This window comes from Pholcus phalangioides, unplaced genomic scaffold (genome assembly GCF_987345545.1).
Source record: "Pholcus phalangioides strain wild (caught in Gottingen) unplaced genomic scaffold, Ppha-v1.0 ptg000017l_1, whole genome shotgun sequence".
Taxonomy (NCBI): domain Eukaryota; kingdom Metazoa; phylum Arthropoda; class Arachnida; order Araneae; family Pholcidae; genus Pholcus; species Pholcus phalangioides.
Window position 1 is genome coordinate 31,109,673 of NW_028301610.1, and position 27,060 is coordinate 31,136,732.

A 27,060-nucleotide genomic window follows, 5' to 3' on the forward strand; every position below is an offset into this window, starting at 1 on the left:
AATTCTAAAATTAATGAAAGAGGTAATTTCAGCATTAATAAAGTGATAATTTCAAAATAATTGAAAGTAATAACTCCAGAATTAATAGAAGATCATTCCAGAATTAAGGAAAAAGAGAATTCCAAAATTAATGAGAGCGATAATTCCGGAATTAATGAGAGGGATAATTCCAGAATTAATGAGATATCATTTTAGAATCAATGAAATAAATAATTTCAGCATTCATGAAAAAGGAATAATTCCAAAATCAATGTAAGAGAATTTTAAAATCAATGAAAAAGATAATTCCAGATTTAATGAGATATAATTTCAGAAGTAATGAAAGAAATAATAATAAAGGAAATAATTCCAGAAGTAATGAAAGAAATAATAATAAAGGAAATAATTCCAGAATTTTAATGAAGGAAAATTCAAGAACTAATGAAGGAAAATTCAAAATTGATAAAAAAAATTTCAGCATTAATGAAAGAAATAATTCCAGTATTTTAATGAAAAATAATTAAATCTTTTTTCATCTTCAGAAGAGTTCTCTATCCTTTTTTTAAATCTTTAAAACCCAATATTTAGAGACCGAACTGCACATTTCTATAGGCAAATTGCCAGGCACAAACTTTGTTTTCACCAGGTCACGTGATTTCCTTGCATTTGATGTTGCTGCAGCTGGATATTCCCTCCAGTAATATAAGCCTGATGCTGTTTCTACTGCTTCTACCCCCCCCCCCAGATGGTCAAACATAGACTCTCACCAAAGCTTTGACTACTGGCGCCAATAAAAGCATCTGTTGCAGAAAATTCTTTCTCATATGGCAGGTGCCGTTAAAAAATTAGAGGATATTTTTTTATCCCTCGTATTCAGAAAACCTGCCTGTAGAATGTTGTCTTTACTTTCAAAGAGAGCCAAAATTGAGCTATTGAAATGTTCTTTGTCTTCAGCAGGGAGAAATGTGGTAAATAACAGTGTAAATAGGAAGGTTAGACAATCATATATTTTTTTACTTCAATGGCAGTCTGTGTGGGAAAAACGCAAAAAATAAACAGAAATAAACACGTACACACAATATGGTGTGTGTAATGCATATATGCCAGTCAACCGGCACATCTTTCGTTCACAAGCAATTTCTGCCCACTATTCCGCTCGAAGTTTCCAGCTGCCATTCTTTGAAGACTCAAGATACTGTTGTATGAGAAAAGCCAAGAAAGTTAGCCACTTCGGAGATACTGGAACTGCCCCTTCTGGCACCCACAATCACACCGCTTTCAAAATCACTCAAATCTCTTGTTTTCCCCCACAACAGGCAAATTGCAACATTAACTGGTGCTTCTGACTAGGAAAAAACTTTTTATCAGCAAATCTGGTTTATTACGGCAGCGTATGTGTTGCATGGACGAGTCAAAGTTTGAGTGAGGGGTGTTCCTAATTTTTTGGCCACTGTATACCAATCCTAAGTAACAGCATATTTGCAGTTTACACTGTTTAACCTCTTTTCCCAAGAGGTACACATACATGTACCTTGTTTTAAATGGTTTTTAATGATATTTTTTCAAGTTAAGACAACTCAAATGGTTCTAGTAACGATATCAACTGAAATGAATAAATTAATTGATTAGCTTATTTTTTTTCTTTTTTAAAGGGCAGGTTGACATCCAATAAACACAAATCAATCAGGAAATTGATTAAAAAATTTTTAATAATCAGTTTTGGCTAAAACTGATGTTTTAGCTAAAGTTTTGGCTAAAGGCTAAAATTAATAGTCAGCCTTGGGAAGAGGATAATAGAAACTTGATATGCAGCAGAATTGGATACATCCTGTCCAGCATCATATGTTCTCTTTTATTTTATTGAAATAATAAAACGATTTTTTTATATATCCTGGTTTACTGTAGTTCAGTACACATCACAGGCAGTACACATCAAGTAAAGCCACAATTAACCACAGGTTATGGGTTCATGGTTATCTTGGATAACAAGATCTCATTGATAAAAATAACAATGATTCCCAAAAAAATTCAAAAAATAAAAGTCTGCCAATCACAGGTGAATTTATTTACAAAGAAATGAAACTAACTTTGATCCATAATGGTAGTTCTAAGAATTGTTTAAAAATTATTTCAAATCTCTAGTTTGAATTGCTTTCTTAATCATCATACAACACACACATAAATAGTATCTTACAGTAATTCAATATCATGGTAATGCACAACCAAATGACAGGCTTAATTAGTAAGAATTTCCAAAGATGCATAATCAAATAAATTTTTTAACACTTTCACATAATGTCTTATTACTTTATCCTTGAAGAAATTTGGGAAAATACACTATGGTTGGTTTTCATTACTGCTGAAGTGATAAAAAAAATTAATGTTTTAGTTGTCCGACATCAATTCATTTTTCTGCTAGCTAAATATATACGATTAAATTTTGAGACAATGATACTCTGCAAATCAAGAAAGAATATCACAGAACAAAAGTTATTGTTATATAGAGAGGTAACATTATCCTTACATGCCAACAAATTTATGCTGTTGTGATGACATCACTTCTAAATCAATGCTTATAGCATAGGCGGAGATAGAATTAGAAGTCTGGGGGGGGGGCACGATGATGATGATGTCAATTTATATATACATTTATATATTAGATCAGTCGACTCTACATGCACTTACAAGAAGTATTAATCTATACACCAAATTATAATTGACTAGTTTATTAATAAAATTTAGATGTAAGGGGCTGATCATATTATACTTCTGTGTACTACACAGAAAATAGTAATAGCAACAACTTCATTATAACTTTTATTGATCAGGTGGTGCAAAATACTGAGGTTATTAGATATTCTCGAAAGAACAAAAACAGGTGACAAGTTTAAAAATATATTCAGGGAAATTTTGAGTGATCAAGATAGTTCCGAAAAATCTTCAAAAAAAATATCTTTATAGAGGAATTCATTATAGTGAAGGGTATCATTGTATCAATGGGAATTCAACACTAGACCATATTTGATGCTAAACAAGATTTGAAAAATTTATTGTTGTAGAGAGATTTATCATTATATCAAGTATTGTTGCAGGGAGGTTTCATAGTGTGTATTTTTTGTAACTTTTTACCATGCATATCTTTAGTGATGCATGTTTCAAAATAAATCCATATAATCTACATGTAACAAACCTCTTTCAAAATATATAAAGGCACTTCTATGAACACATCATCATCTACTAAATTCCTGCAACAGTTATTGAGAACAGTAGAGCATGCTTCTATAACACCCTATTAAAAAATAATAATAATAATAAGCACATTACTCCTTATGACTACAAAAAATGAATACAGCAAATGTACAATCAAGTTTGATTATAACACACCCCGTTGGTGATTCGAGATATGTATGTTATACGCAAGTTCTTGACATTAGCTTATGTGTAGCAACAGTATATATGCATAAAATGCTTTATCGAGATTGTCACAGACAAAATAAGCATAGGCAACACGTAATTGAAATTTAATATTGCATGCATATAGTTTTTTGATTGATATCTGAAAAATTTTGAAAATTTAGTAGAAAATATTATATACAAGAACATGCTTACATTTCTGGAAATGTTAATGATTTTTTTTAAGTTGATGGGGCCAACAGTTTTTATTTAACTTAACAGCATTGTACAATTCATTCAGGAAAAAAATAAAACCACCAATGCCATAAATTTTACATGCCACCAATCAATACTCTTATTAGATTGCATTAGCATAGCTTTCCAACAGAGTGATTTAATTTACAGCAGGTGTTCTTCAATCACTGCTATTTATATGGTGATCAAAAAGTAACAAAAAAGTAAAAAATTCAATAATTTGAAAAGCATAGACGATGCAGCTTGGAATGGAAAGACAAAATTTTATTTAACCCTAGAATACTAACTAAAATAAAAACTGCTTGTTACTAACAATACGTCTGTCAGACGTACATGCTGTTTAAAACATAGGGGTTGCTGAACATCTCAAACACATTCATAAAAAATTCAACTTTAATAACTCTTTTACAAATAAATATTTTACATTTTAATTTTAGACAATTTCTTATTAATTTTTCAGACTTGTAAAGATGGAAACTAGCAATTTCCTCTGCTGATATCAAAATCACATAAAAAAAGATCAATACATATGAGTAGATAATAAAATACAAAGAATCAGTATTACACAGTCAAATGCAAATTGGTTCAGAACTTGCAGAATAATGTGTAATATTGACTTGATAAAATATCACATTCAAACAAGTAGGTAGTTATCAAGGCATATTGTTTGGTAACATAATGATCTCATCTATTTACATGCAACATAAATGTGAGTACTGTGCTCTCCACAAATTGGTTTTGTGCACTCTCACTCATAGCAAATTATCTCAGACATTCTTCGCTTTCTACATGAACGGTAACTGCAGTACTTTTTCTTCAAGACTTGCTCTTGTGGTTCTTCAATTGCAGGTCCAGAATCAAGAATTTTCTAAGTTTTTCTGATACTGTCTCTGACTATGTTAGGCATGTGCAAGAGTTGAAGCCTTTCAAGTATCTAAGAAAATGTGAGTTCATTAGCCAGTTTAACCAAGAGATCAAATCTTGATAAAGGTTTAGATCCGTCTTTATTTTTCTTGAGGAAATTGTAGAGATTTGGAGACTTGAGGAAATTGATAAAATTGTACAACAAAAGCATTGTACATAGCTATTAAACATATTGTAGAACATGCACATGGGCCATCTTTTAGTTTTCCTATTGCAGCTCATGCTGCTCACACCTTGGTTAAAAATGAATCTACGGATCCTTTTCTTTAGTTTGGTGGTAACACTATATAATTTCTGCTTTCTTACTTGCTTCATTCACAGCATCATCATCGTGCATAGTTGATATAAGGGAGACCAGCTTGTTCTTACAAGGCAAGTATGACACCACTGCAGTCACATCTTCGTGGAAGAGAAAAAAAATGAAGATTCAGCAAAACGAGCTTGGAACTTCGAATTCACAAATTCAGCAGGGAATTCAGATTTATTTTTTCGAGCTTTTCCTACCATAGTTAGCCTATAATCCTTCAACAGTTTATGAGCTAGTGGAATGCTGGTAAACCAGTTGTCCATCGTTATGTTTCTATTTGTATTTTCAATTGTTCTGACCAATTTTTCAGAGAAGAATACTGCTGCTGATTGTTGGAACCAGTGTTGTGCCTTTCCCGAGATATGGGATTGCATTGATCATATAGTTAGCCCCATGGTCACAAACCATCACTATTTTTATCCCGTATTTTGTGGGCTATGAACATTTTTAAACCTAACCAGCCCCTGAAGGAGACAAGTTGTTCGTTGATGGTTACATATGCACTTGGTTCGAACAAAGACTTGCATTTGTCAATCAGCTGGTCCCATATCATAGGCGGAGATAGACTTGGAAGTCTGGGGGGGGGGGGGCACAATGATGATGATGATGTCAATTCTTATATACATTAGATCAGTCGACTCCACCTTTGACGCTGGGGATCCATGTCCCATACATTTCTTATGGGTGCTAACTTGTCCGTTTTCATCCGCGCAACACGTGTGCCTCTGGAATTAAAACAAATTATATTGAGCAAAAAAATTATGTCTCTCGACGGAGAATGCAGAGCGATATCTTTCCTCACAGAGAACTGTATCATGAAGCTTCCTGATATTCATATGAATATCTTTTTTAGCTCCAGCAAGAATAGTTATCCCAAACAAAGCTCTCAATTCCACCATGCTCATATCATTTAATGCTGAGCTGCTTGAGTTTTTATAAGCTATATAAGCTTGCTTCCGCACATTTATGCCTTAGTTGGTACGACAAAGAATTGTTTCCATAATTTCTCGAATTAAAAACGCACTGACGCAATCTATAGGATGGATAACGTTAACGGCTTCATTTTTTGTCTTGCGACTTATATTCCCCACATGTTTTGAGGTAGTCTTCCACACCCACTGGTTAGTGGTATGTTTTTCCAAACAAAGTCACCATTTCATTCCAACATACTATCTTTGTCTGGTTTCACTTGTTTGGGTTCTCTATCCTCAACATTATTCTCTCTTCCCTTTCTGTCTGCCATTTGCTTTTGAGAGAGTGACTGGCTGATTATTGAGCCCAGACACACAGGGTAAAGCTTTCCCAATAGTTCTAGATTGCTGAGATTGAGGTTGAGATTGGATTGATTCTTTTACAAAATTTCATCATCTTTTTCAGGAAAGAATTCATAATCAGGGTCTACATCTGAGTCATCAGAATCTTCTGAGAAAATCTCCTCTTCTTCAATTATGCTTCTGGTTTCACTGCATACAGACTCATTCATTTGCTGTTCTAATTCTGCTGCTATTTTCTTCTAATGTATGTTTTTTTCCTTGTAGTCTTCTTGGTTCCATGATTGCGGTCTGGAACAAAATCGTTCATAAAATAATATCGAGAAATAACCCCTCAAAAATATGTCTGTGAGATAACAGATATTTATATACCTATCATTATTAAAAATAAATCTCAGAGACTTGTAAACATGCACCTATCATTACTAACAAAAGGTCTGAGAGATGTAGTTAAAAAGGCACCTATCATTTTACTAACAATACGTCTGGGAGGCATAGAAAAACTTACGTTAGATACTAACTACACCTCCCAAAGACGCACTAGGTTTACGTAAATGGTGCATTACTCCCAGGAAGTTAACCAAAGGGCAGCTGGAGATAGACTGATTAAAAAAAGATGATCCCCTTGAAGCATAGCTGGAGGGAGAGGGCAGACTTTGAGGTCAAACATGTGTGCCGTTTGTTTGAACTTCCAACTACATCTTTGAGACGTAGAGCTAGTATTCTAGGGTAAATAACACAAATTTTATTATTGGAATAGTTATATTTATTGCTGACAGGTAACATTAAAATACTCAACAAATAATTTTATCTTACCATCTGTGAGTAACAAATGTAACTATTTTGGCAAAGAAACGTCTCGTTATTGAAAAAAATGCATTTCTTTTTGTAAGAAAATGTCAAGATATCAATCACATTCAATACATGTTGCACAAATAATCAATTTTTGGCTTCATTTTTCCAGGTATTTTGTTTGCACAGTATGTTATGTCCAAATTATTTTCTAAGTTAAGGGAGTGTTTTTAGCACGTTATATCCATGTGTATGTTTTAAGCAGGATATGTGATAATAGAGGGAAAATGCATGGAAATGAATAGGCCAAAAACCAGGGATTACAAAACCATATATTATGTCCAGGGCATGGCCCCCACAAGGGGTGGGCTGACAAGGCTCCAGCCCTGGGACCCGGGACGATTTTCATTATTTTTTTACGCTATAAATCCATCATAAAGGGGCCCGTGAAAATCTGGTTGGGGGCCCGCAAAATATTCCAGCCTAGGGGCCCTACTCTAGGATGTGGGGGCCATGGTCCAGGGTATGTTATAAGTGTACTCGACTGTATATACAGTTGAACTCCATTGTAGCGCTCCCCGATTTAGCATCAACCCAGCTTAACAACAAAATTTTTCAGTGGAAAAATCTTCCACGCATAGGAATTAAACATATTAATTTGTGCTTCAATATAATGCTAAACTCATTACAGCGCCAGAAATTTGCAAGACAAATGGTGGCGTTACATCAGGGTTTGACTGTATATGTATTATACATTATGTAGAAAATATATTGTCAATGCACGTGCTGTCATACATTCAATTTTGTCTTTTTCCCTTTGAAAATTCTTTCTAATCTTATCACAATGTATATATTTTTTGAATGAGTAAGTGAGCGACTTTTGTCATTTTTTCATATTTTTTCTTTTTTTCTGTTCAGATCACTTGATTGTTCATTCTACATTTATTTTTCCGAATATTTCTGATATTAATTATACAATGATTTAATGGAAATGTGCCTATTGAGTAATAAAACAACTACTACTGCTTTTTATTTATCCAGTTTCTTATTTTTGGTTTTTGATTGTAATCTGTTTCGCCAATAATATGAAGGTTGCAGAGAACAGATTGGAAGAAAAGAGAGTCCCTTGAGAGAGCTTAAGAAACACAATCACATAGTTCTGCTCTCTCCCTAGTTTGTGTATAATATTAATCAAAATAAATTTAATATGTGAAAGTAAACTGTTGTCTTTTTGAGTGTAATCTGTTCCACATCTACTAGATATATGCACAAAGTACTATAATATTTTTTCACAAGTAAATAGCCTTTGTAGTACACATAAAGATACGTATATTTCTGCAAAAAAATACCAGGGAGAGGGAAAAGCACAGCAGGGCTGGAAAATCTCAAAAATTTACATGACTAAAGAGCATGTAACTCAAAATAATAGATGCCCAAATCAGTATTTTATATGCCAGCTTAGGGCATGTGGTCGGAAAAATACATGCCCAGTCAAAATTTCTACATGCTCTGGGCATGTTTGATAGATTTTCCCAGCCTTAGAGCAGAGAATAATATATTTTGAAAAAATATCAAAAAAAAAATTCTTCTCATGCATAAAAACATTTAACATCATTTTGCCTTCAATTGCTTGAAGAATGAAGCCAGGCATAAAGTGCTCTGGAATCACATTCAAATATAATAAGATATGATGAAAATTGTCTGTTCAGGTTCAAAGACCGTTGTCCATTTGAGTTAGCTCTCAACGTTTCCCCAACACTAGTGGTTGGCAACATCAGAAGAATTGATAAAACTGGATCAAAAGTAAAGTTTTCTGAACTGAATTGAAACCTTTTCGCCAGTCCCATGGTACCCTATTTTTAGGCTGCTCTACTGGTCTTACCCCAGAGGCACCTCATAGGAGGATACCTGTGGTGGATGTGCTAAAGTGTGCAGTGAAAAGTGTGTGTGTAGTGAAGAGTGATTGTGTGTAGTGAAGAGTGTGTGTGTAGTGAAGAGTGTGTGTGTGTGTAGTGAAGAGTGATTGTGTGTAGTGAAGAGTGTGTGTGTAGTGAAGAGTGTGTGTGTGTGTAGTGAAGAGTGTGTGTGTGTGTGTAGTGAAGAGTGTGTGTGTGTGTGTGTGTGTGTGTAGTGAAGAGTGTGTGTGTGTGTGTGTGTGTGTGTGTAGTGAAGAGTGATTGTGTGTGTGTAGTGAAGAGTGTGTGTGTGTGTGTGTGTGTGTGTAGTGAAGAGTGTGTGTGTGTGTGTGTGTAGTGAAGAGTGATTGTGTGTAGTGAAGTGTGTGTGTAGTGTAGTGAAGAGTGTGTGTGTGTAGTGAAGAGTGTGTGTGTGTAGTGTAGTGAAGAGTGTGTGTGTGTTGTGTAGTGAAGAGTGATTGTGTGTAGTGAAGAGTGTGTGTGTGTAGTGTAGTGAAGAGTGATTGCGTGTAGTGAAGAGTGTGTGTGTGTAGTGTAGTGAAGAGTGTGTGTAGTGTAGTGAAGAGTGTGTGTAGTGTAGTGAAGAGTGTGTGTAGTGTAGTGAAGAGTGTGTGTAGTGTAGTGAAGAGTGTGTGTAGTGTAGTGAAGAGTGTGTGTAGTGTAGTGAAGAGTGTGTGTGAATGTATGTGTGAGGTCAAATCTGGGGATAAACTAAGTTCAATCATTTCATAATTTTTTGCTTGCCAAATGCCGTCGCATCCGCTCAGCTACCTGAAAGTAAAAAGAGAGAAATCGCCCCAGACCGGGTGGTGAAGCGCAACTGGCCTAGAGCTCGCCTTCAACAGGATTGGCTGCCTTCAACAGGAACTGCTGTCCTGACAGAGAAGAGTTCATAGAGAAAAAAACAAAGTCCAGTTGGGGAAATGGAAAAAGGAGAGGAATAGACTAAATGTTTTGGGTTTTCAAAAATTTTTAGATTTTTGGTGCATTTTTGATTTTTTGAGAGAGATAGAAATATAAAAAATAAAACTAAAGTAAAAGAAGAGAAAATTACACTTAAAAGAGGATGTCACAATAGAAAAGTGTGAAGGGAATGAGGAAGAAGATTATTGGTCCAGCCGGGAGCAAGAAAATCAAGATCAATTACTTCATCATCGATGTGACTTGATGGACTTCTTTACAATCGTAATAGTTTCAGCTATTTTTCTTTGAAATTTCTTGAGCGCCTGCTTGAGTCCGTTTCCGTCTCTTTCCATCGCCTTCAGTACAGCATTATGAAATGAAATTGCAAACTCACCCATCAGGTCATCTTGGTTCTTGTCCACGCTTGTGTCTGAAGAGAGCTCAGAGTCTTTCGCTCGATCATTGGCTTTGCTTTCTCTGGAAGGCTGGATTTTCTTTTCTTTTGAGTGTATAGGCGGCCAAAGGCTTCTTAGTCTTTTCCATGGAGAGCCTCTGGATGGATCTTGCACTTTTTTTCTCTGCAAGCTGGAAATTCCTGCTGTAGGGAGAAAAGCTGCAGTTTCGGTAGTTTGCTGTATGAAACAGCTTGCAGTTACAGCACTGAGGCTTGTCTACCCCTTGAACATTCTGGCAGTCTCTTGTTGCACAGATTTACAGATTTGGATGCACTTCACACATCTCACTGGGGTCTTGCATCCAAAAGAGTCATAACCCCAGGACTGGCATCTTGTTAGGCAGAAATGCTGATTTTCTTTCGAGCGATAGATTTTTTTCCCCTTCTCTCGGATATTGATGTCGTTATCTTTATATTTGAATATGGCACAGAGTGAACCTGTTTTTCATTGGTGGTTTGTTTGTAGCACCAGGTGGGCGGATTACTGACTGTATACATAGACTGACTAATATGTATTTGTATCTACTTACTTGCCAAGAATAAAACCGGCTTTGATGCCGATAGTTTATTTTTAACTTGGCCTGACTCGACTCGTAACTTTCTTAAATTTAATGACTGAATAAGACATCTAAAGCACATTATGTGCTTTTTGCCTCCACGTGGCTTTGAATCTTTTCACTCTTACACACAGGCAGTCCAGTGACCTCAGTTCAAGGATTTTTGTAGATTCCGGGATGGGTGTCATGTCAATCTTCCATATCAGCATCTTGGCTCCATCTCTTCGCCAGCAAATCTGTTGGACCTTCGTCACCTAAAGAGAAAAGAATGTTCTCGTTGGAGGATTTTGGATCGAGCCCTTTCACAACGTAGGATTCTGGTTTCTCGCTGTCTAGCAGGAACGAGCAAAATTCTATTTTCTGCTCTGTGCAGTATTTCATGATGGACTCGTAGTCTTCTTCTACGGCCAGGAATACAGTCACTTTTCCATTCTGGATTTTGGCTACGAGTTCTACGGCACATATCTTTTCCAGTTTCCTGGATAAGTTTTCTGTAGTTCCCAACTTTGAGACGAGAATGCAAGCCGATCTCCCAATTAAAAAACCTCGCCACAGAGAGCAACAGGCCTACAATGTTAAAATTATTCATTCATTACACTTCACTCACTATGAGTTGAGAAAAACCGCATAGTTTAAAAAATTGATTGCAAATGGCAGCACTACATATAACAAGCATTACACAGAAACTAACTTAATGGAAGGTTCACTAAACATACACACACACATTCCAACATGTACCAAATTGCTAGAAGTTCCGCAGAGGAATATCGACGAGGTGCATGTCTGGTTTACTATTAGTAGTTCCCTGGATAAGGGCCGCCATTTGCCATGGGTGGTTATGAAGATGGGTGGGATTTTCTTCTTACGAGAGGGCCTGGTCTCGTCAGTGGGGGGAAGAGTGCCGTTGGTTCCTCTGGAGGGACACTTGCCTCTGATTGGCTGGCTTGTTCTTCATCTCGTTCAGCAGACCCCTCAGGGGGGGGAGCAAGAACCTTCTGGACTGGGCTCACATCTGATTGGATGCTGCTTCGTTAATCATGGTCAAGTTTCCAGAGGGCAGGAATGGCTCCGGCAAGAACAGTGATCTCTTCGACATCCACTGGGGCGTCTTTCTTGGCCTTACATCTCCTCTTCTGTATGTCATAGCTCCCAATTAAAACCAGGTCACGTGGGAAAGCTTGTATAGTGTTTAGACAGTTTTCAGCTTCATATCCTCTTGCTCTTCTTCACCCATTTTGTCGATTTCCTGAGAGTCACGAAAGGCTTGCCTGAAAATAGAGTCAGGAACGCTTGGTTGTCAGGACCTATTTGATTTCCCCAACATCGGCTTGGATACTGAGCAGGAAGGATTTCACCGGGTTCTACAGTGTTTCCTGGTTGAATTTTCTATCATCCCATGGACCGTCTTGTATAATTCTCTTTCCAAATGCGTCTAAGCCTCCCAGGAATTAGCTTGCGGTGGAGGAAGCAGTACATCAGGACTCTGCTTGGCATTTTTCCTGAAAAGAAAGAAAGTTTTTGGTGCAAGCTCGCTAGCTTGACCTAAGTGGCAGGGTACAAAAAGTACATCCCCTCGCTATGACGTCTCGAATTGGAATGAAGTCAAGTTTTCCCAGAGTCACAGGTTGTATTCACGCACATGAGTGGCTTGACATACATTATTGTTTTGCAATTGGTCAGTTGATTCTATGGCTGGCAGCGAATTGAAAACCGTTCTTATGCTGGAAGAACCTGATTGGCCAAGAGATGTAGAGTTATCTGATTGGCTGCTGTTGTCATTCTATTGATGGATCTTGAAGAAGAATATTTGCATTCTTCTGAGAGCTAGGGTTCAGAATCTGCTCAATTTCAAAGTTTCTTCTCTTCTATTATAGCTGTTTGTGTGCTTGTATATTTCAGTAGCCTCTCTGTAGATTCTTGGGAAGAAATGGTCAACATCAGCTATTACCTGTGTTTTGCTGAATTATACACTGTGGTTGTCATTAAGAGTATGCTCCACCACTGCAGACTTTCCTGTTTGGAGCATTCTGCAGCATCGTTCGTGCTCTTTTATTCTCGTGGCCAAAGTTTTTTTTGTGGTTTCAATGTATACCTGGCCACAGGTGCACAGTATTTGGTAAATCCCGGTGAAACATCCAGAATTCTGGCAAGAGCCAAGCCACCCCAGAAAAATCTCAAAGCAGCTGAATTACGAGTGATTAGGAGCCTCAATTCTAACAAAGACATTGTCATTCTGTCAGCAGACAAAGGAAATGCAGCTGTAATAATGAAGATGGAGGAATACAACCATAAAATGAAAGAGCTCTTGGATCCATCAACATATAGAATGCTCAAAAAAGACCCAGCACAAAAGATCCTGTGCAAATCTTTATTTGGGGGCATGGAGAAGAAAATCTTCACTGATTCTTGGACCATCTCAATGGAATTCATGAAAACATCAAGTTCACTATGGAAATAGAGAAAGAAAGACAGCTCCCATTCTTGGACGTTCTGATCAGCCGTCAGGGTCAACGTTTAGGCCACAACATCTATCACAAGCCCACTCACACCAACAGATATGTTCATAAGTTCCCCAATCATCATTTTTACCAAAAATGAGGTGTACTAAAAACCTTGTTTGAGAGGGCAAAAAGACTGTGTGACGAAAAAGATCTAAGTAAAGAGATTGAGCACTTAAAATCAGTTTTCTGCTCTAATGGGCACACAAAAGATGACATCGGAAAAACCTTAAGCCCTATCAAGGAATCACTAGTGAAAAAATGAGGAGCCACAATCAATTGGAAAAGCCATGCTGCCCTATATCCCTGGATTCATGGTAAGAATCGGCAAGGTCATGAAAAAAAAAAAACCATATAAAGACCATTTTCAAACCAACCAGAAAAATATGTGAAATGCTGCAATCAGCGAAAGACCACCGTGATCCTCTATCAACACCAGGGATTTATCGAATACATGCACCTGTGGCCAAGCTACCCACTAGAGAAGCAAAAAATAATTTTTGTGTGATAAAATTTTTTTGAATATATTCGTATGTTTGTTATATTATTATTAGGGATATGTAAATTTTGTATTTACGAAATAACCGCGATAAATGCGAAATTTACGAAATAAATGTGATAAATGCAAAATTTGCCAATTTTGATGAATAAATGCTGAAATTTGATTTTTTACTACTTTTCGCGAAATCTAGGTAATTTACAGTTTTGGTAAAGTTTTGAAGTAGAAAAGTAATTTTGCACAGTACTTGTGAGCATGCTTGAAAGGGAAACCACAAGCGTCACTTCTTTCCCCTTTCATGTAGTGTTAGATGTAAATACAGTCGAGTTCGGTTATACTAGGCCCCTAGGTGTTTCGAGAAGTGTATGTAATAACTGACGTGTTGTCATAAGGGAGGTGTTGAAATTAGATTACGTAGCAATGACATATATGCATTATTGAGATTGTCCTGCAAAAAATAAGCTTATGCCTCACATAACTGAAATATAATGCAGAATGAATATAGTTTTTGATCGGTATCTGAAAATTTTAGAAATTTATTTAGAAAAAACGAGATAATATATACAACAACATGCACATATATTTTTTGAGATGTTAATAATTTTTTTTTGAGTTTATGCTAATGGGTTTTCCCTTGAAGTTGACAGTATTGTACAATTAAAAAATACAGAAAAAATAATCCCACCGATGTTTATGAATTCACCAATCAATAATACACTTAAATTTGACACCATTACTCCACCAATTTCAACTTGAATTGAGACCACCAATAAAAAGATCATGAAGTTATAAAAACAAGTAAAAACTACATAATTCCGAAAAGCATAGACGATACAGTTCTGCACAGGAAGACAGGACTTTATTTAAATGTCAAAAATTTTATTGCCAAAATAGTTACATTTATTATCAACAGGTGGCGCTAAAGTTTGCCAATTATAATATTCAGTGCTATCTGTTGGTTAGGAAGTGTAACTATTCCATCCATGCATTTTCACATTTATTGAAAAAATTTAGGGCTAAGATATCGCCCGTATACAAGGAATGTTGTCCATAAAAGACTGTTTTTGACTATATTTTCCTGGGTTTTTTTTGCAGTGTTATATCTGGATTATTTTTTTGGTTAAACCCGTTTTTTTGTTTTGTTATATCCACAGTGTATGTTTTAAGCATGGTATGTTATAATAGAGATATAAATGTATATGGAAGTGAATGAGCCAAATTTTAGGAATTTAACAACCGTATTTTTTATCCACCGGTTATGTTATAAGTGTACCCGATTGTATATGCAACTTTTTTGAATTTCGGAAAATGATGCTGTAAGTAAAAATCATTTGAAAAATAAAGTTAAATTAATAGAAAATAAATATTTTTTTAAAATGCGAAATTTTTGATTTAAACCGTTTCATTTATTCGAGTTGTTGTTGTTTTTGTGTGTGAACAAAAGTGAAATTTTTCATTTGCAATTCGTTATTGTGAATAAATGCAAAATTTCTAATCTGAATTTTTTTTGCGAATAAATGCGAAATTTCTGATTTAAAAATTTTTTTTTCTGAAATTTCGAATTTTTTTTTTGCGAAATTTACGTATCCCTAATTATTATACTTGATATGTTTGTTATATCTGTAAAATTTATTGTGCTATTTATATATAAATTGTGTTTATATATATATTTTTTAACCAATTTGTATGAGGAAGCCGATTGCTAGGATTGTTTATTTTTGTTCTTTTTCATGCAAATTGAAGATATCAACCGTAACTGGATAGGACGATGCGATATGCAAATTATGATGTGATCGCATACAGTTGTTGTGTGTGTGTGTATATATATATATATATATATATATATATATATAGGGTGGGCAAAAAGTCTGTAGAAACTTTAAAAATTCATAAAAACCGGAAAAATAACCGAAATAAAAAACGGTTTGCAGGGTTAGCATCGCTAGGTCACTGGAATTTTTTAAGGCAGAAAAAAGAATAACAAAAAAAACAGTGGATAGGTGACGCTGACGTACACAAGTTAAAGAAGAGATACGCAAATAATGAACAGAATGCCTCCAAATTGTTTATTACAACAGTATGTGTTTCACATGACCACCACCACCACAGGGGATAACACATTGTAGGCGAGTCACAAATCCAGCAACGGCAGAGTGCAGTGGGTCCGGATGTATACATGACCCCTCTTGACGGATTGCATCTTTCAGTTCCAACAGATTGGATGGACCGGATCGATACACAGGTAATTTTAAATCTCGCACCAGCGCCACCTATCGGCTGTTTTGAGGGGTTTTTTCCTGTCTTAAAAAAATTCCAGTGACCTAGCGATGTTAACCCTGCAAACCATTTTTTTATTTCAGTTATTTTCCTGTTTCTTATGCATTTTTAAAGTTTCTATAGACTTTTTGCTCACCCTGTATATATATGAACTGCTTGGATCCTGCATTATTAGTGTTAGTGTTTTGTCAGTACAATGCTGGCATTGCTTTTGTCAGTATGTCTTAGATATGTTATGGACTTCAATTTCCCAATCATTTCAAGTAGAGGCTAATATCATTAAATAATTAGATTCATTAAATAAATCCATCAATTTAACCAATCATTATTTTCATCTGTACTTTCTCATAACCACACTTTTCAAACAGATGTTAATTAATTACTAAGAATGGAAGTAAAAAAAAATTTGAAACCTTAGAAATAACATTTGAATGTTTACTCTACCCATGTTACTCTATGGAAGTTATTTTCATAAAATGTCTTGTAACATGTGTTTCAATACGGATACACATTCACGTTTCGGACAAAACTTAATATAGCAAAAAAAGTGAAAATTTGCACATTTTTGCTTCTAGCATGATAGAGGAGGGATGATAGTAATTGCACACTACAATTTATAACACACACATACAATTACACATAAACATTACATATTTTCCTGATTAATTCATAAAAAATACAATGAAAAAAAATAAATAACCCTTTGAAGATAATGAATGATAATTTAAGATATGGAGCACCTTCATTGTTTTGAATTAAAAAAATAGATACTTTTTAAATAATTTTAATAATAACCACTAAGATTTTTGATTATTTATCTACAGTAAAAGTGATACAATCTGGGCCATCTCAAGAGCATCATGGGCCCCTGGGCCAAGTGATTTTGGTGATTCTGAGTCCCTACCTGGGAAATTCTCAAAAAATTCAACTACTTTTCATTTTTCTGAGGCACCCTCTTCTCTTGAGGTGCCCGGGTGGACCCATTAAGACGGCACAGGATATAATAAATAGGACTGACAAGAATCCTGCTATTAAGAAGAATTTTGCAATCCATCACCAATGAGCTGATGTTTTAGATACTTATTGCTTATAATGAGAAATATCCATTATCACAACAATTTTTCCCTGTATCGTAAGCTTTTTTTATAACAGACTTTTACTGTACGTGAAGAGTTGTTGGTGTTTATATTGTCCATTATCTAAAATAATTAATTTAAATTTAAAAAAAAAAACAATATTTTTTCCAAAATAAGAAAAACCCTTTTCAATTTTTTTAAAATCTATTTTAAATTCTGCAGAGATACACTTTGGACGTTGACAAAAAAAATTTCAGAAGATAAAGTTCAATAGTCTATTCACCTTATGTCTGCATTTCAGAAGTACAGATGATAAAATTTCTACTATCTGCTGTATAAGATCCTTCTTCCTTTGCATATGGATATCACACTGAAGGATTAGTTGTACAAGCACACCAATCAAAGTACAGCTATTCTGAAAAAAAAAATCAAATTGAAGTATAATTTTTGAAATGAATCATATTCTTAGTAGCATTTATGTCATTTCATAAATAGAAAAAAAATATAATGTAGCAAAAGCAAAAATCACCAATATTCACCAATTCAGAGCCAGTATTTTCAAATACACTCAAGCCTTTATTTAACAAATTTACTTCACTGTACCAAAATTTTATTAAATAGGAAATTTATTACTGAGAATTTAGTATATCTTTTATGGAAAAACTATACATAATTTTTTATGTATAATTGAAATGTGTTTAAACTTCCATAAAAGATATATATACTAAATTCTCAGTAATAAAAATCTATGGGTAGTTTTGGCAAGATGGAAGCCAGTTTTTAAGGAAGGAGGAAGAATGATCATAGCAACAAAGAATGTGATATTGTACATGCAGAGACTCATATTTTACAATCATGTTACCTGAAACAGATGAGTAGAATCATCCATCTTGGCTTATGCTTACCTTAAGATTGATGATTCTACTCATCTGTTTCAGGCAACACGATTGTAAAATATGAGTCTCTGCATGTACAATATCACATTCTTTGTTGCTATGATCATTCTTCTTTCTTCCTTAAAAATTGGCTTCCATCTTGCCAAAATTACCCATAGATTTTAATTTTCATTGGTCTTCTCACCCGAGGACAAAATTTGTTTCACTTTAATCCTGTTGATAACCTCACTAATTGAGGCATTTACAACATTTTCTGCCGATGTGGTCTTTCGTATATTGGCCAAACCAAACATTTTCTGAAATTTTGCCTTTTCCTCAAGCATTTTTCCATAGCCCAACAATCACCACCTTGCCATTAATTCTGCTAAAATCATCCAAAAATGTTCTTCACTCCTCGATTTAGATTTCTTTGAAATGCTTCACATATTCATAAAAATTCTTCTTTTTTGGTTCACGATTTCTCCAGCACTCAATATTTGTGCAAAATTTAGGCTCACATTTCTTAAATTTCCTCTTCTTTTCACTCCATCATTAATACACTCTGCCTGATTATCATTAATCGTACCATCATCCTCACTTTCAAGTCATCAATGTTATTCAGAGCCAGTATTTTCAAATAAATTTAAGTCTTTATTTAACAAAGTTACTTCACTGCACCAAAAATTTATTAAATAGGAAGTTTGGATATTTCCATCATCATCACCATCCCGCGCCTGCCTCATTTAAGCCTTGTGGTTCAAGTGAGTAGTCTGTGCTGTAACAGACTTTCTATCACTTCTACCCTGAGCCATATCTTAACAATTCTAATAATAAGACCTACATATCAGCCATTTTGCAGGCTCGATGAAATTTTGTACTGGGTTGGAGCCATTTCAACCACTACTGCCCCCTCTGTGACGGATGATGTCCAACAGATTTTTTACATTTCTTTTGCACCTACCTTATGATGATCTCCCTACGTGATCACCTTTTCGATATTTCTCACCCTTCCCTTTCCGATTTAATCAGTTTGTTGAATACCCAGCCAGGTTGGGTTTACGATTTTATCAATTCTGTAAAAATATGCATTGGAAACTCTCGCATGTAAATTATGCATGTTTTGTTCTTTTGATCATTTTTGTCACACCATGGTCATTTTCTGCACACGAGGGCTAATTAGACTGGGACATACGATTTATTGCCGATTCCGAATGGCAGCTTTTTTCTACTCACTGAGAGGTTGGTTCTAACCCCTTAATGTGGGACTCCCTGCAATAGCAATCTTTTTCTGTGGTCATGTTGCCATTTCTGATGTACCCCTGCATCAAGAAAGTTTCTGACAAGGACAAACGGGTATCAAACTCGTGACACCTCTAAACATCCTTTGGCACTTTAGGCGAGTATCTTATTGACCTGGGCTACTGCGCCCTGGTTTGTTCTTTTAATTGTATATATTTGATGTTCTTCTCACCAATGTCTTTAACATGTATATATCTCTCAACTCACCTCTCCCTTTTTCTGTTGTTTAATTTAATTTTGTGTTCATGAGCTCACGGGCTTCGGCCTACAGCAGAAATAAAATATTATTAATACTATCACTGAAGAAGGGCTATATTAGCCTTGAAACTGCTGTTTCATGTTTGAAACCTGTGTTAGTTTGAGATTCAACATGCGACTGTCACTTATATTATTAGCCACATGAGCCCACCTGTATGCCTCAAATCTGCAGTCTGGTAATATCAGCCAGTTATAGGGAGCTAATGAACATCGCTAGGTTTTAAGACAGCCCTAATTGGGACCACATAGTAACATCCTTACACTATGATTATCTAATGTAAATTCTAGTAAAGAGTATTAAATGGCTAGGCTACAGTGGCACCCCTGATGTTTTTAAGACAGCCCTGGTCAAGCATATGGTTTTGTGGAGCTTTGGACTTAAATTCAATGAAGACGATCGCTGATTGAAGGCCATGCTGTTACGGCTAAATGGGAAATATGGTAAAACATCCCAACAACTATTAAGTGGACTGCAAAAATGTGACACTATTGGTGGTCATTATTGGGAGTGGTTGTTTTATTTTTGAAATAAATAAATTAAAATTTGCGATTCATAAAGAATGTAGACTTAGAGTTATGGGTGGGTGGTTCCACATCACTTAGCTTTGCGACTAGAGGTCTATTGTACTATCCTCATAAAAATATAAGTCTTTAATAGAGACCTGTAGCCGAAGCAAAGTTCAGCAGAGATCTAATAGGAATGTCTTGAAGCTCCCATGGTTCAATCAAATGATGACCCAAGTGCTCAAATCTGTGTGCAGAGTACATTTCACATGCACAAAGAAAGTGAGTAGCTGTTTCTTCCTTATACAAACAACCTCTACAGGTTGAGTCACTACTAACTCCTATGACATTAAGATGCCTTTTAAGAGTACAGTGGCCAGTAAGTAGACCAACAGCTCTATGAATACTATTTTTGCCGAGCTTCATCAGCTCCTTCTGCCTAAAACTAGGGCAGTCATAATTTATCTCTTTTGCCTGTCGCTGACCATCAATAGTCAGCCAATCTTGGTACCGTTTTCTCTTGAATGAGTTGAAAATAATATTTCTGATCAATTCCCTGATCTTGACATGTTCAAAGATTGCTCAGGGCCAATGAGCAGAGTCCCAGAACCCCTTCCAGCCAGCTTCTCAGCCAATTCATTACCTGAGATACATGAATGACCCAGTACGCAGCAAAGCTTCACTCTATTTGTTGTTGGATAGGTTACAGAGTGGAGTGTAGCACTCCCAGACCACATGAGAAGTAATTTCAGACTTCTGACGAGCCATCAGCGAAGCCTGACTATCAGAACATATAAAAATGCATCTTCTAATAAAACTTCTATTGATGGAAATTCTACAACACATGAGAATTGCAGATTTCAGCCTGAAAAACACAGTGGTGTAGCCACCTAAAGGATATGATAAATGTGTACCATCTCCAGGACAGCATACTCCAGCTCCAGTAGATTTCAAGCTTAGAGCCTTCAGTATATATACCAAATAAGATTTTCAATATTTATTATATACATATATATATATATATATATATGTTCATTATCTTTATTAACAATGTACAGATTGTAATGTATCTTTTAAAAGATCCTCACCTCGTTTATTGCATTCACTGCTTCCCCCCATAAAATATGGTGAGCATTTGTCTCATCATCACAACAAAAAATGAGTTTCTTTTTGTTGTGACACTGTTGTTTTCCATATCATTCTTGAGCGCATACCTCAAAATACCTTATGCCAAAATTTCATTCAGTTTCTGTGAATGGTATAATAGTTAGGGGCCCATATGTCGGGATAGTTTTTTTATAATCACTCCGTATATATAAAATCTAATTTATGCTATTTTTCTTCAAGTATTATTAAATAATGTGATATGGTTATATTGCCTGAAATACTGTAAAAAAAGACATTAAATTTTTTATACATACTTTGATACTATGCCAATAGCATGAAAGTACAATCTGGAATTCTTCAGACAATGAGTATCCATCAACTTCTAAAATCAGAAAATCCTGTGTTTCACTGCAAGTATTTTTCGCAGACTGAAAGCATTCTTCAGCTTCGCATGTCTTAACTGAATTAGAAGCATCATCCAGCGCTTGCCCAATTTCTGCAAATGATGGTGCTTTGCAAAAAAATAATATTTCTAATCAGGCAAAAATGATAAAATAGGGAAAAAATTATCCAAAAGTTTTGTTGTCAAGTCAACACACACAGCCAACCATATTCTCTGGGTGTAATCTTAAATTTTGTAAGTGTTAAAATCTAATATCATTCAGCCATCCAATGTGATGAAATTTTTTTCAGAACTTGGAGATAGAAACCCAGAAAAAAAGTAAATTTTATTAGCCAACTAAAGATTACTAAATGTATATACATAGTGATACATACATCACGACAATGATGCTCAACATAATGATAAATCCTCCTACAATATTTTTTTCATATATAATAGCAGTCAAACCTCGTTAGTGCGTCACCCGGTTAACACGTCATTCCGCTTAACGGGTCACGTTTTGGAAGTCCCAATTGTCCTCAGGCAGGAATTGGCACAGCTATGGCTTACTCCGTTTAACGAGTCACTCTGCTTACTAAGTCATATTTTTGCTCTCAAAAGAGTGACTTATTAACGAGGTTTGACTGTATATATATATATATACACACACATATATATATATGGTCAAATTTTAAACTCCATATCCTTCACTAAAATAAATCTCTCTATGACAATAATTTTCAAAACCTCTCTGCCCTTGTTCGAGGAGCCTGCTTATATCAGGGGTTCTCAAACTTTTTCATTTGCAGCAACCCTTTCCCTAATCAACGCTTATCTGAAGATCCCTAAAGTAGTCTAAAAAAGAATCACTTCAAAAAATGTTTATTAGGGCCAGCCACGGCCCTGACAAAGGTTAGCGGCATACAGTTTGAGAACCCCTGGCTTATATGATATTAAATATTATTATTATTATTCCCTTGATATTACTACTATCTACGTAGTACACATATGTGCCATACCGTATACCCCTTTAAAGGGCAAAACATATAAGTCACCCCGCTTAAACGGATATCAATGGTTCTAGCACATAATATCTGATTGAGTGGGGGGGGGGGGGGTACTCGATTATGCAGGGAACAATTCAATTGCTAATCACAAAATTAGAACTTTGCCTGGTTTTAATTTATACAAAAAATTGACACGTTTTTAAGACAAATAAAATTTATATCTTTAGAGGGTGAGATAGGATCTTTAAGTTGGGAAAAGGTGAGAAGATCCTATCTCACCCTCCAAAGAATCTGGTATGTACCTCATCCCATGCAAGAATTGCGAAAAAGGATATATTGGCCAAACTAAGAGAAATCTGAATATTCGAGTTCTCGAACAACAAAAGCATGTTGAGAAGGGACAGACAAATAGTTCGGCTATTGCCCAACACTGTTGGCAACTGTCACATAATTTTGATTTTAAGAAAGCGCCTGTTTTTAAAAAAAGCAACACATAATTCTGAACTGAATTTTCTCGAGGGATACTTTATCAGAACATGCCAGGATTTCCTCATTAATAATGGAAGGAACACGCCACCTATTTCGTCAGCTTGGACAGGCTTTATTAACCTCAGTTAAGACAGAATTTTCAACACTTTGCAACAGATGGCGCCCCAATTCGCATCCAAAGACCACTCAGACTCAGTAAATACAAACTTTCCGGATGACCAGACATAAATATCACCCCTCCATGACTCATTTGTGTGATTTCTGACACAAGGTCCTGATGATGGCTCTCGATTGTAGAGCCGAAACATGCCGACCATTCGACCAATTAAATTTTATTTGTCTTAAAAACCTGTCAATTTGTTTGTATAAATTTAATAGCTGTTTAACACTGTTAGTATATTTTGTATATTGAAAACTGATGAAGGATCAATATTAATAAAGCTTCTGTGATAAATCACACAAGGAAATGAAATTATATTGAATTACAATGATCATACAATATCTGAGATTTTTATTTTTCATCGAGAAAGTTAGCACCCTCTATAGGTTCAAAAAAAAAAAAAGCGCGCACGCACACACACACACACACACACACACACAAACAAACAAAAAAATAAAATGATTAAATTTACATACTGGCGACATCTTAAACACTTGGAGGCTAGTACCCACACCCACTCTTAAAAGAGAGGGAGTAAAGGTTTTCTCCAAGTTTTAACTTAGCACCATATTTGCCATAAATTTTAATTGTTTTGTGAAATAAAAATATTATACAGGGTGCTTAGCAAACAGGGGGGTATGGCATTTTACTGGTAAACTGTTGATCCTAGAGGTATACTTCCAATTAGAAAAAGTTTCCAAATAACGTGTCATACTCAAATTGTCATTCATGTTTCAAGGGGTTGTTTAGTTATTAAAATAAAAAAATTACTTTTGATACAGTCCTCCATGTGCTCCAAAACCCATTTAGAAAGTTGATGCCTGTCTCTCCTGATACAAAAAAAAAACCCCATAAAATTTCATGTTTCCAAGTGCAATATTCACAGAGATATTTGAATTAGAAAAACGGCATGCATTTGAAACTTTTACTTGCATTTAACTGTTTTTTTCAAATTTCCTCAGTTTTTCAAATTCAACTATCTCAGTGAACATTGCATTTAGAAACATGAAATTTTATTTATTTTTTGTTGGCATCAAGAGAGACAAGGCAACAACTTTCTAATTGGGTTTTCGAGCATAGGGTGTCTATATAAAAAGTTAATTTTTTTATTTTGATAACTATACAATCCCTTGCAACATGAATGACATCTCAGTACCAAAGGTTATTTGAAAACTTTTTCTAATTGCAAATATACCTCTAGGATCAACGGTTCACCAGTAAAATGCTATACCCCCTTCCATTTTGCCACGCACCCTCCATACATAGCGGTTGATGTGTATTAACCCCTTCACATATTCACATACAGGCTTTTGGCAACAAATCTGGATGACCTGTATTAGAAGTATCAGCAATAAAACTGGTTCCCTTACTCATATTTCAACAATAAAAGGAGAAAAGGATTTCTCTTTCATCTGCCCCCTTCTTTTGTCAACCTCCTTTATTTCAACAGAATGAATGTTGACTCTCCTCTCATATATATACAGTAAAACCTTGATAAGTCGTCACCTCATGTTATCGAAACATTATGACGGCTTAAACGGGTGACGACTTAAGCAAAGTCCTGTCAGTTTCAATGTGCAATATTATGAAAATCTTATAAATTTAAACTAATATAACATTTGTTAAAATATGAATCAAAACTACAATATCAATAAAATTTATAGTTAGCAAAAGAAAAAATAGAATTTTTTACCTTTTTTTGATTTGTTATTACTCAACTTATTATGGTGAAATATACTGGTACACTTTGATTTATGCCAGTAATTTTTAATTTAGACTCACAGGGCAACTGTTAGAATAGGTAGCTTTTCTTCACAACAGAACTCTATTGCACATTAATTTTACTTTTACATGAAATTTAATATATATATTTTAATGTTTTAATTCTTCATCAGTAGTTCATGATACAACTACAAGGTAGTCTTGAAAACTGGATCCACTTTTGACTTGGGGGGGGGGTGCTGGGCAGGGAAAAGTAAACATTAGAAGACCTCAACTTTGGAAAAAATGTCTAGTTTTTCAACAAAGATATTTTATTTAAATCTGAAGCCATAAAGTATTGGGGATCCATGCAGAAATCGGTTCTAGCTCGAACAGTCCCTAATGTTTCAAAAATCTTAATCGGAAAATAGACTTCCACAGCGTAATTTTCATTACTTAAACTTATATAGGATTTCTGATCAAGATATAAACAATCAGAAGAGAACTCCATATGAATACCTAAGAATTCTGTTGCTAATTCACATTTGACATTTCGAACTTTTTAGCATAGCAATAATTATTTTAAGCTCCTTATCATCTGAGCCGGCAATTAACAAATCATCTACATACAAAGCAATGATAGTTTTCTTAGCATCATTAAAATTTCGGATAAAAACACACGGTTCAGAAATACATTGAATAAAACCTACTTTTACCACGAAGTTGACAAATTTCTGATACCATTGGCGAGGGCTCTGTCTGAATCCGTAGAGACTTTTCTTCAGCTTGCACTTCCGGCCACTCCCGTCGTCATATCCCTGAGGTAGATCCATATAGATCACTTCATTTAAGTCGCCGTTCAAGAACACGGTTTTCACATCTAATACAAACATTTGTAGATTCTCTTGAAGTATCATCATGAGTACAAGTCGCAAAGCCGAGATATCAATGATTGGTGAATATGTTTCGTTGTAATCCAGTCCTTCTTTCTGCATGAAGCCGCGAGCTACAAGCCGAGCTTTGTGCTTACCATCGCGTTTCGTTCTGCAAACCCACTTGCATGAGATAGCCTGCTTTCCTCTAGGAATTTCCTCCAGAGTCCACACGTCGTTCTTGATCATGCATTTCATCTCTTCGTCCATGGCTTGCTTCCAGGGTCGCTGTTCCTCTTTCGAAAGCAATTGAATATCGCTGTATTCAAGAGTATCTTGACAGGCAACCATTGCCATATAGGTTTCCGGATCAGGATACCGGATCGGCTGTTTCGTTTCTCTTTTGGATCTTCTTGGTTGTGGTGTGACATGGCCGTTTTCATCACTTTCCTTCTTCATTGGATCGCCATCACTGTCCTGAGAAGAGAAATTATCTTCCACGGTTGCATCATCGATCGGGTCGTCTATGTTGTCATTGATGACGGCCTTCTTTTCTTCATTGAATTTTACATTTCTTGAGACTATGATACGTTTCGTCTCTGGATCCATGAGTCGGTATCCCATTGAAGAGTATCCGACGAAGATCATTTTCTTCGATTTCTTATCCAGTTTCTTTCTCAGAGCTGCAGGACTTAGCACGTACGCACTGCATCCAAAAACTCGAATATTGCTTAGATCAGGATCAGATCCAAACTTCAGTTTGTACGATGTACAGTTCTTTACGGTATTGCTTGGAATTCGATTATTCAAGTACGCAGCAGCTCGAATTGCTTCGCCCCACATTTGTTTTGGCAAGTTGGCTTCAAATATGAGGGCCCACCCTTTATCCAGCAAAGTTCGATTCGCAAGTTCAGCAACTCCGTTCAACATTGGAGTACTATAAGGAGGAGCAGGATCAATCGTGATACCATTTTCTGTTGCGTAACGAACAAGTTTGCCTTTCACATATTCGCTAGCATTATCACATCTTATTTTCCTCACAGAAGTATTCAGCTTCAGAAATTTTATCAGTTCTGTAAGAACCTCACTTTTCTTTTTCAGCAATCGAACCTCCATGAATCGTGAGTGATCATCAATAAAAGTGATGAAATACTTCTCCCCCGCATGGGTCGCTGGAGTGACCAGGCCACAAACATCAGTGTGCACCATCACCATAGGCTCGGTTTCTCTTTTCCTCTGCCCTTTCCCAATCGGTTCAGCGCTCTGTTTGGAAAATGTACAGACTTCGCAAAATGAATCTTCAAC

At 35.6% G+C, this 27,060-nt stretch overlaps 1 protein-coding gene across 5 annotated transcripts in view; it reads right to left on the bottom strand.

Annotated features, from left to right (window-relative positions):
- The window catches only part of LOC149072895 (tRNA (32-2'-O)-methyltransferase regulator THADA), a 240,872-nt gene that overhangs the window by 123,305 nt on the left and 90,507 nt on the right, over positions 1 to 27,060 (bottom strand). For all 5 annotated transcript variants that reach the window (XM_089246909.1, XM_089246911.1, XM_089246910.1 and 2 more), the window contains exons 16-18: positions 21,459 to 21,655; positions 17,385 to 17,516; positions 3,170 to 3,268 (exon numbers count right to left, since the gene is read on the bottom strand). In XM_089246909.1, coding sequence (XP_089103035.1) covers positions 3,170 to 3,268; positions 17,385 to 17,516; positions 21,459 to 21,655 — 428 coding nt within the window. The remainder of the gene's footprint in view (positions 1 to 3,169; positions 3,269 to 17,384; positions 17,517 to 21,458; positions 21,656 to 27,060) is intronic.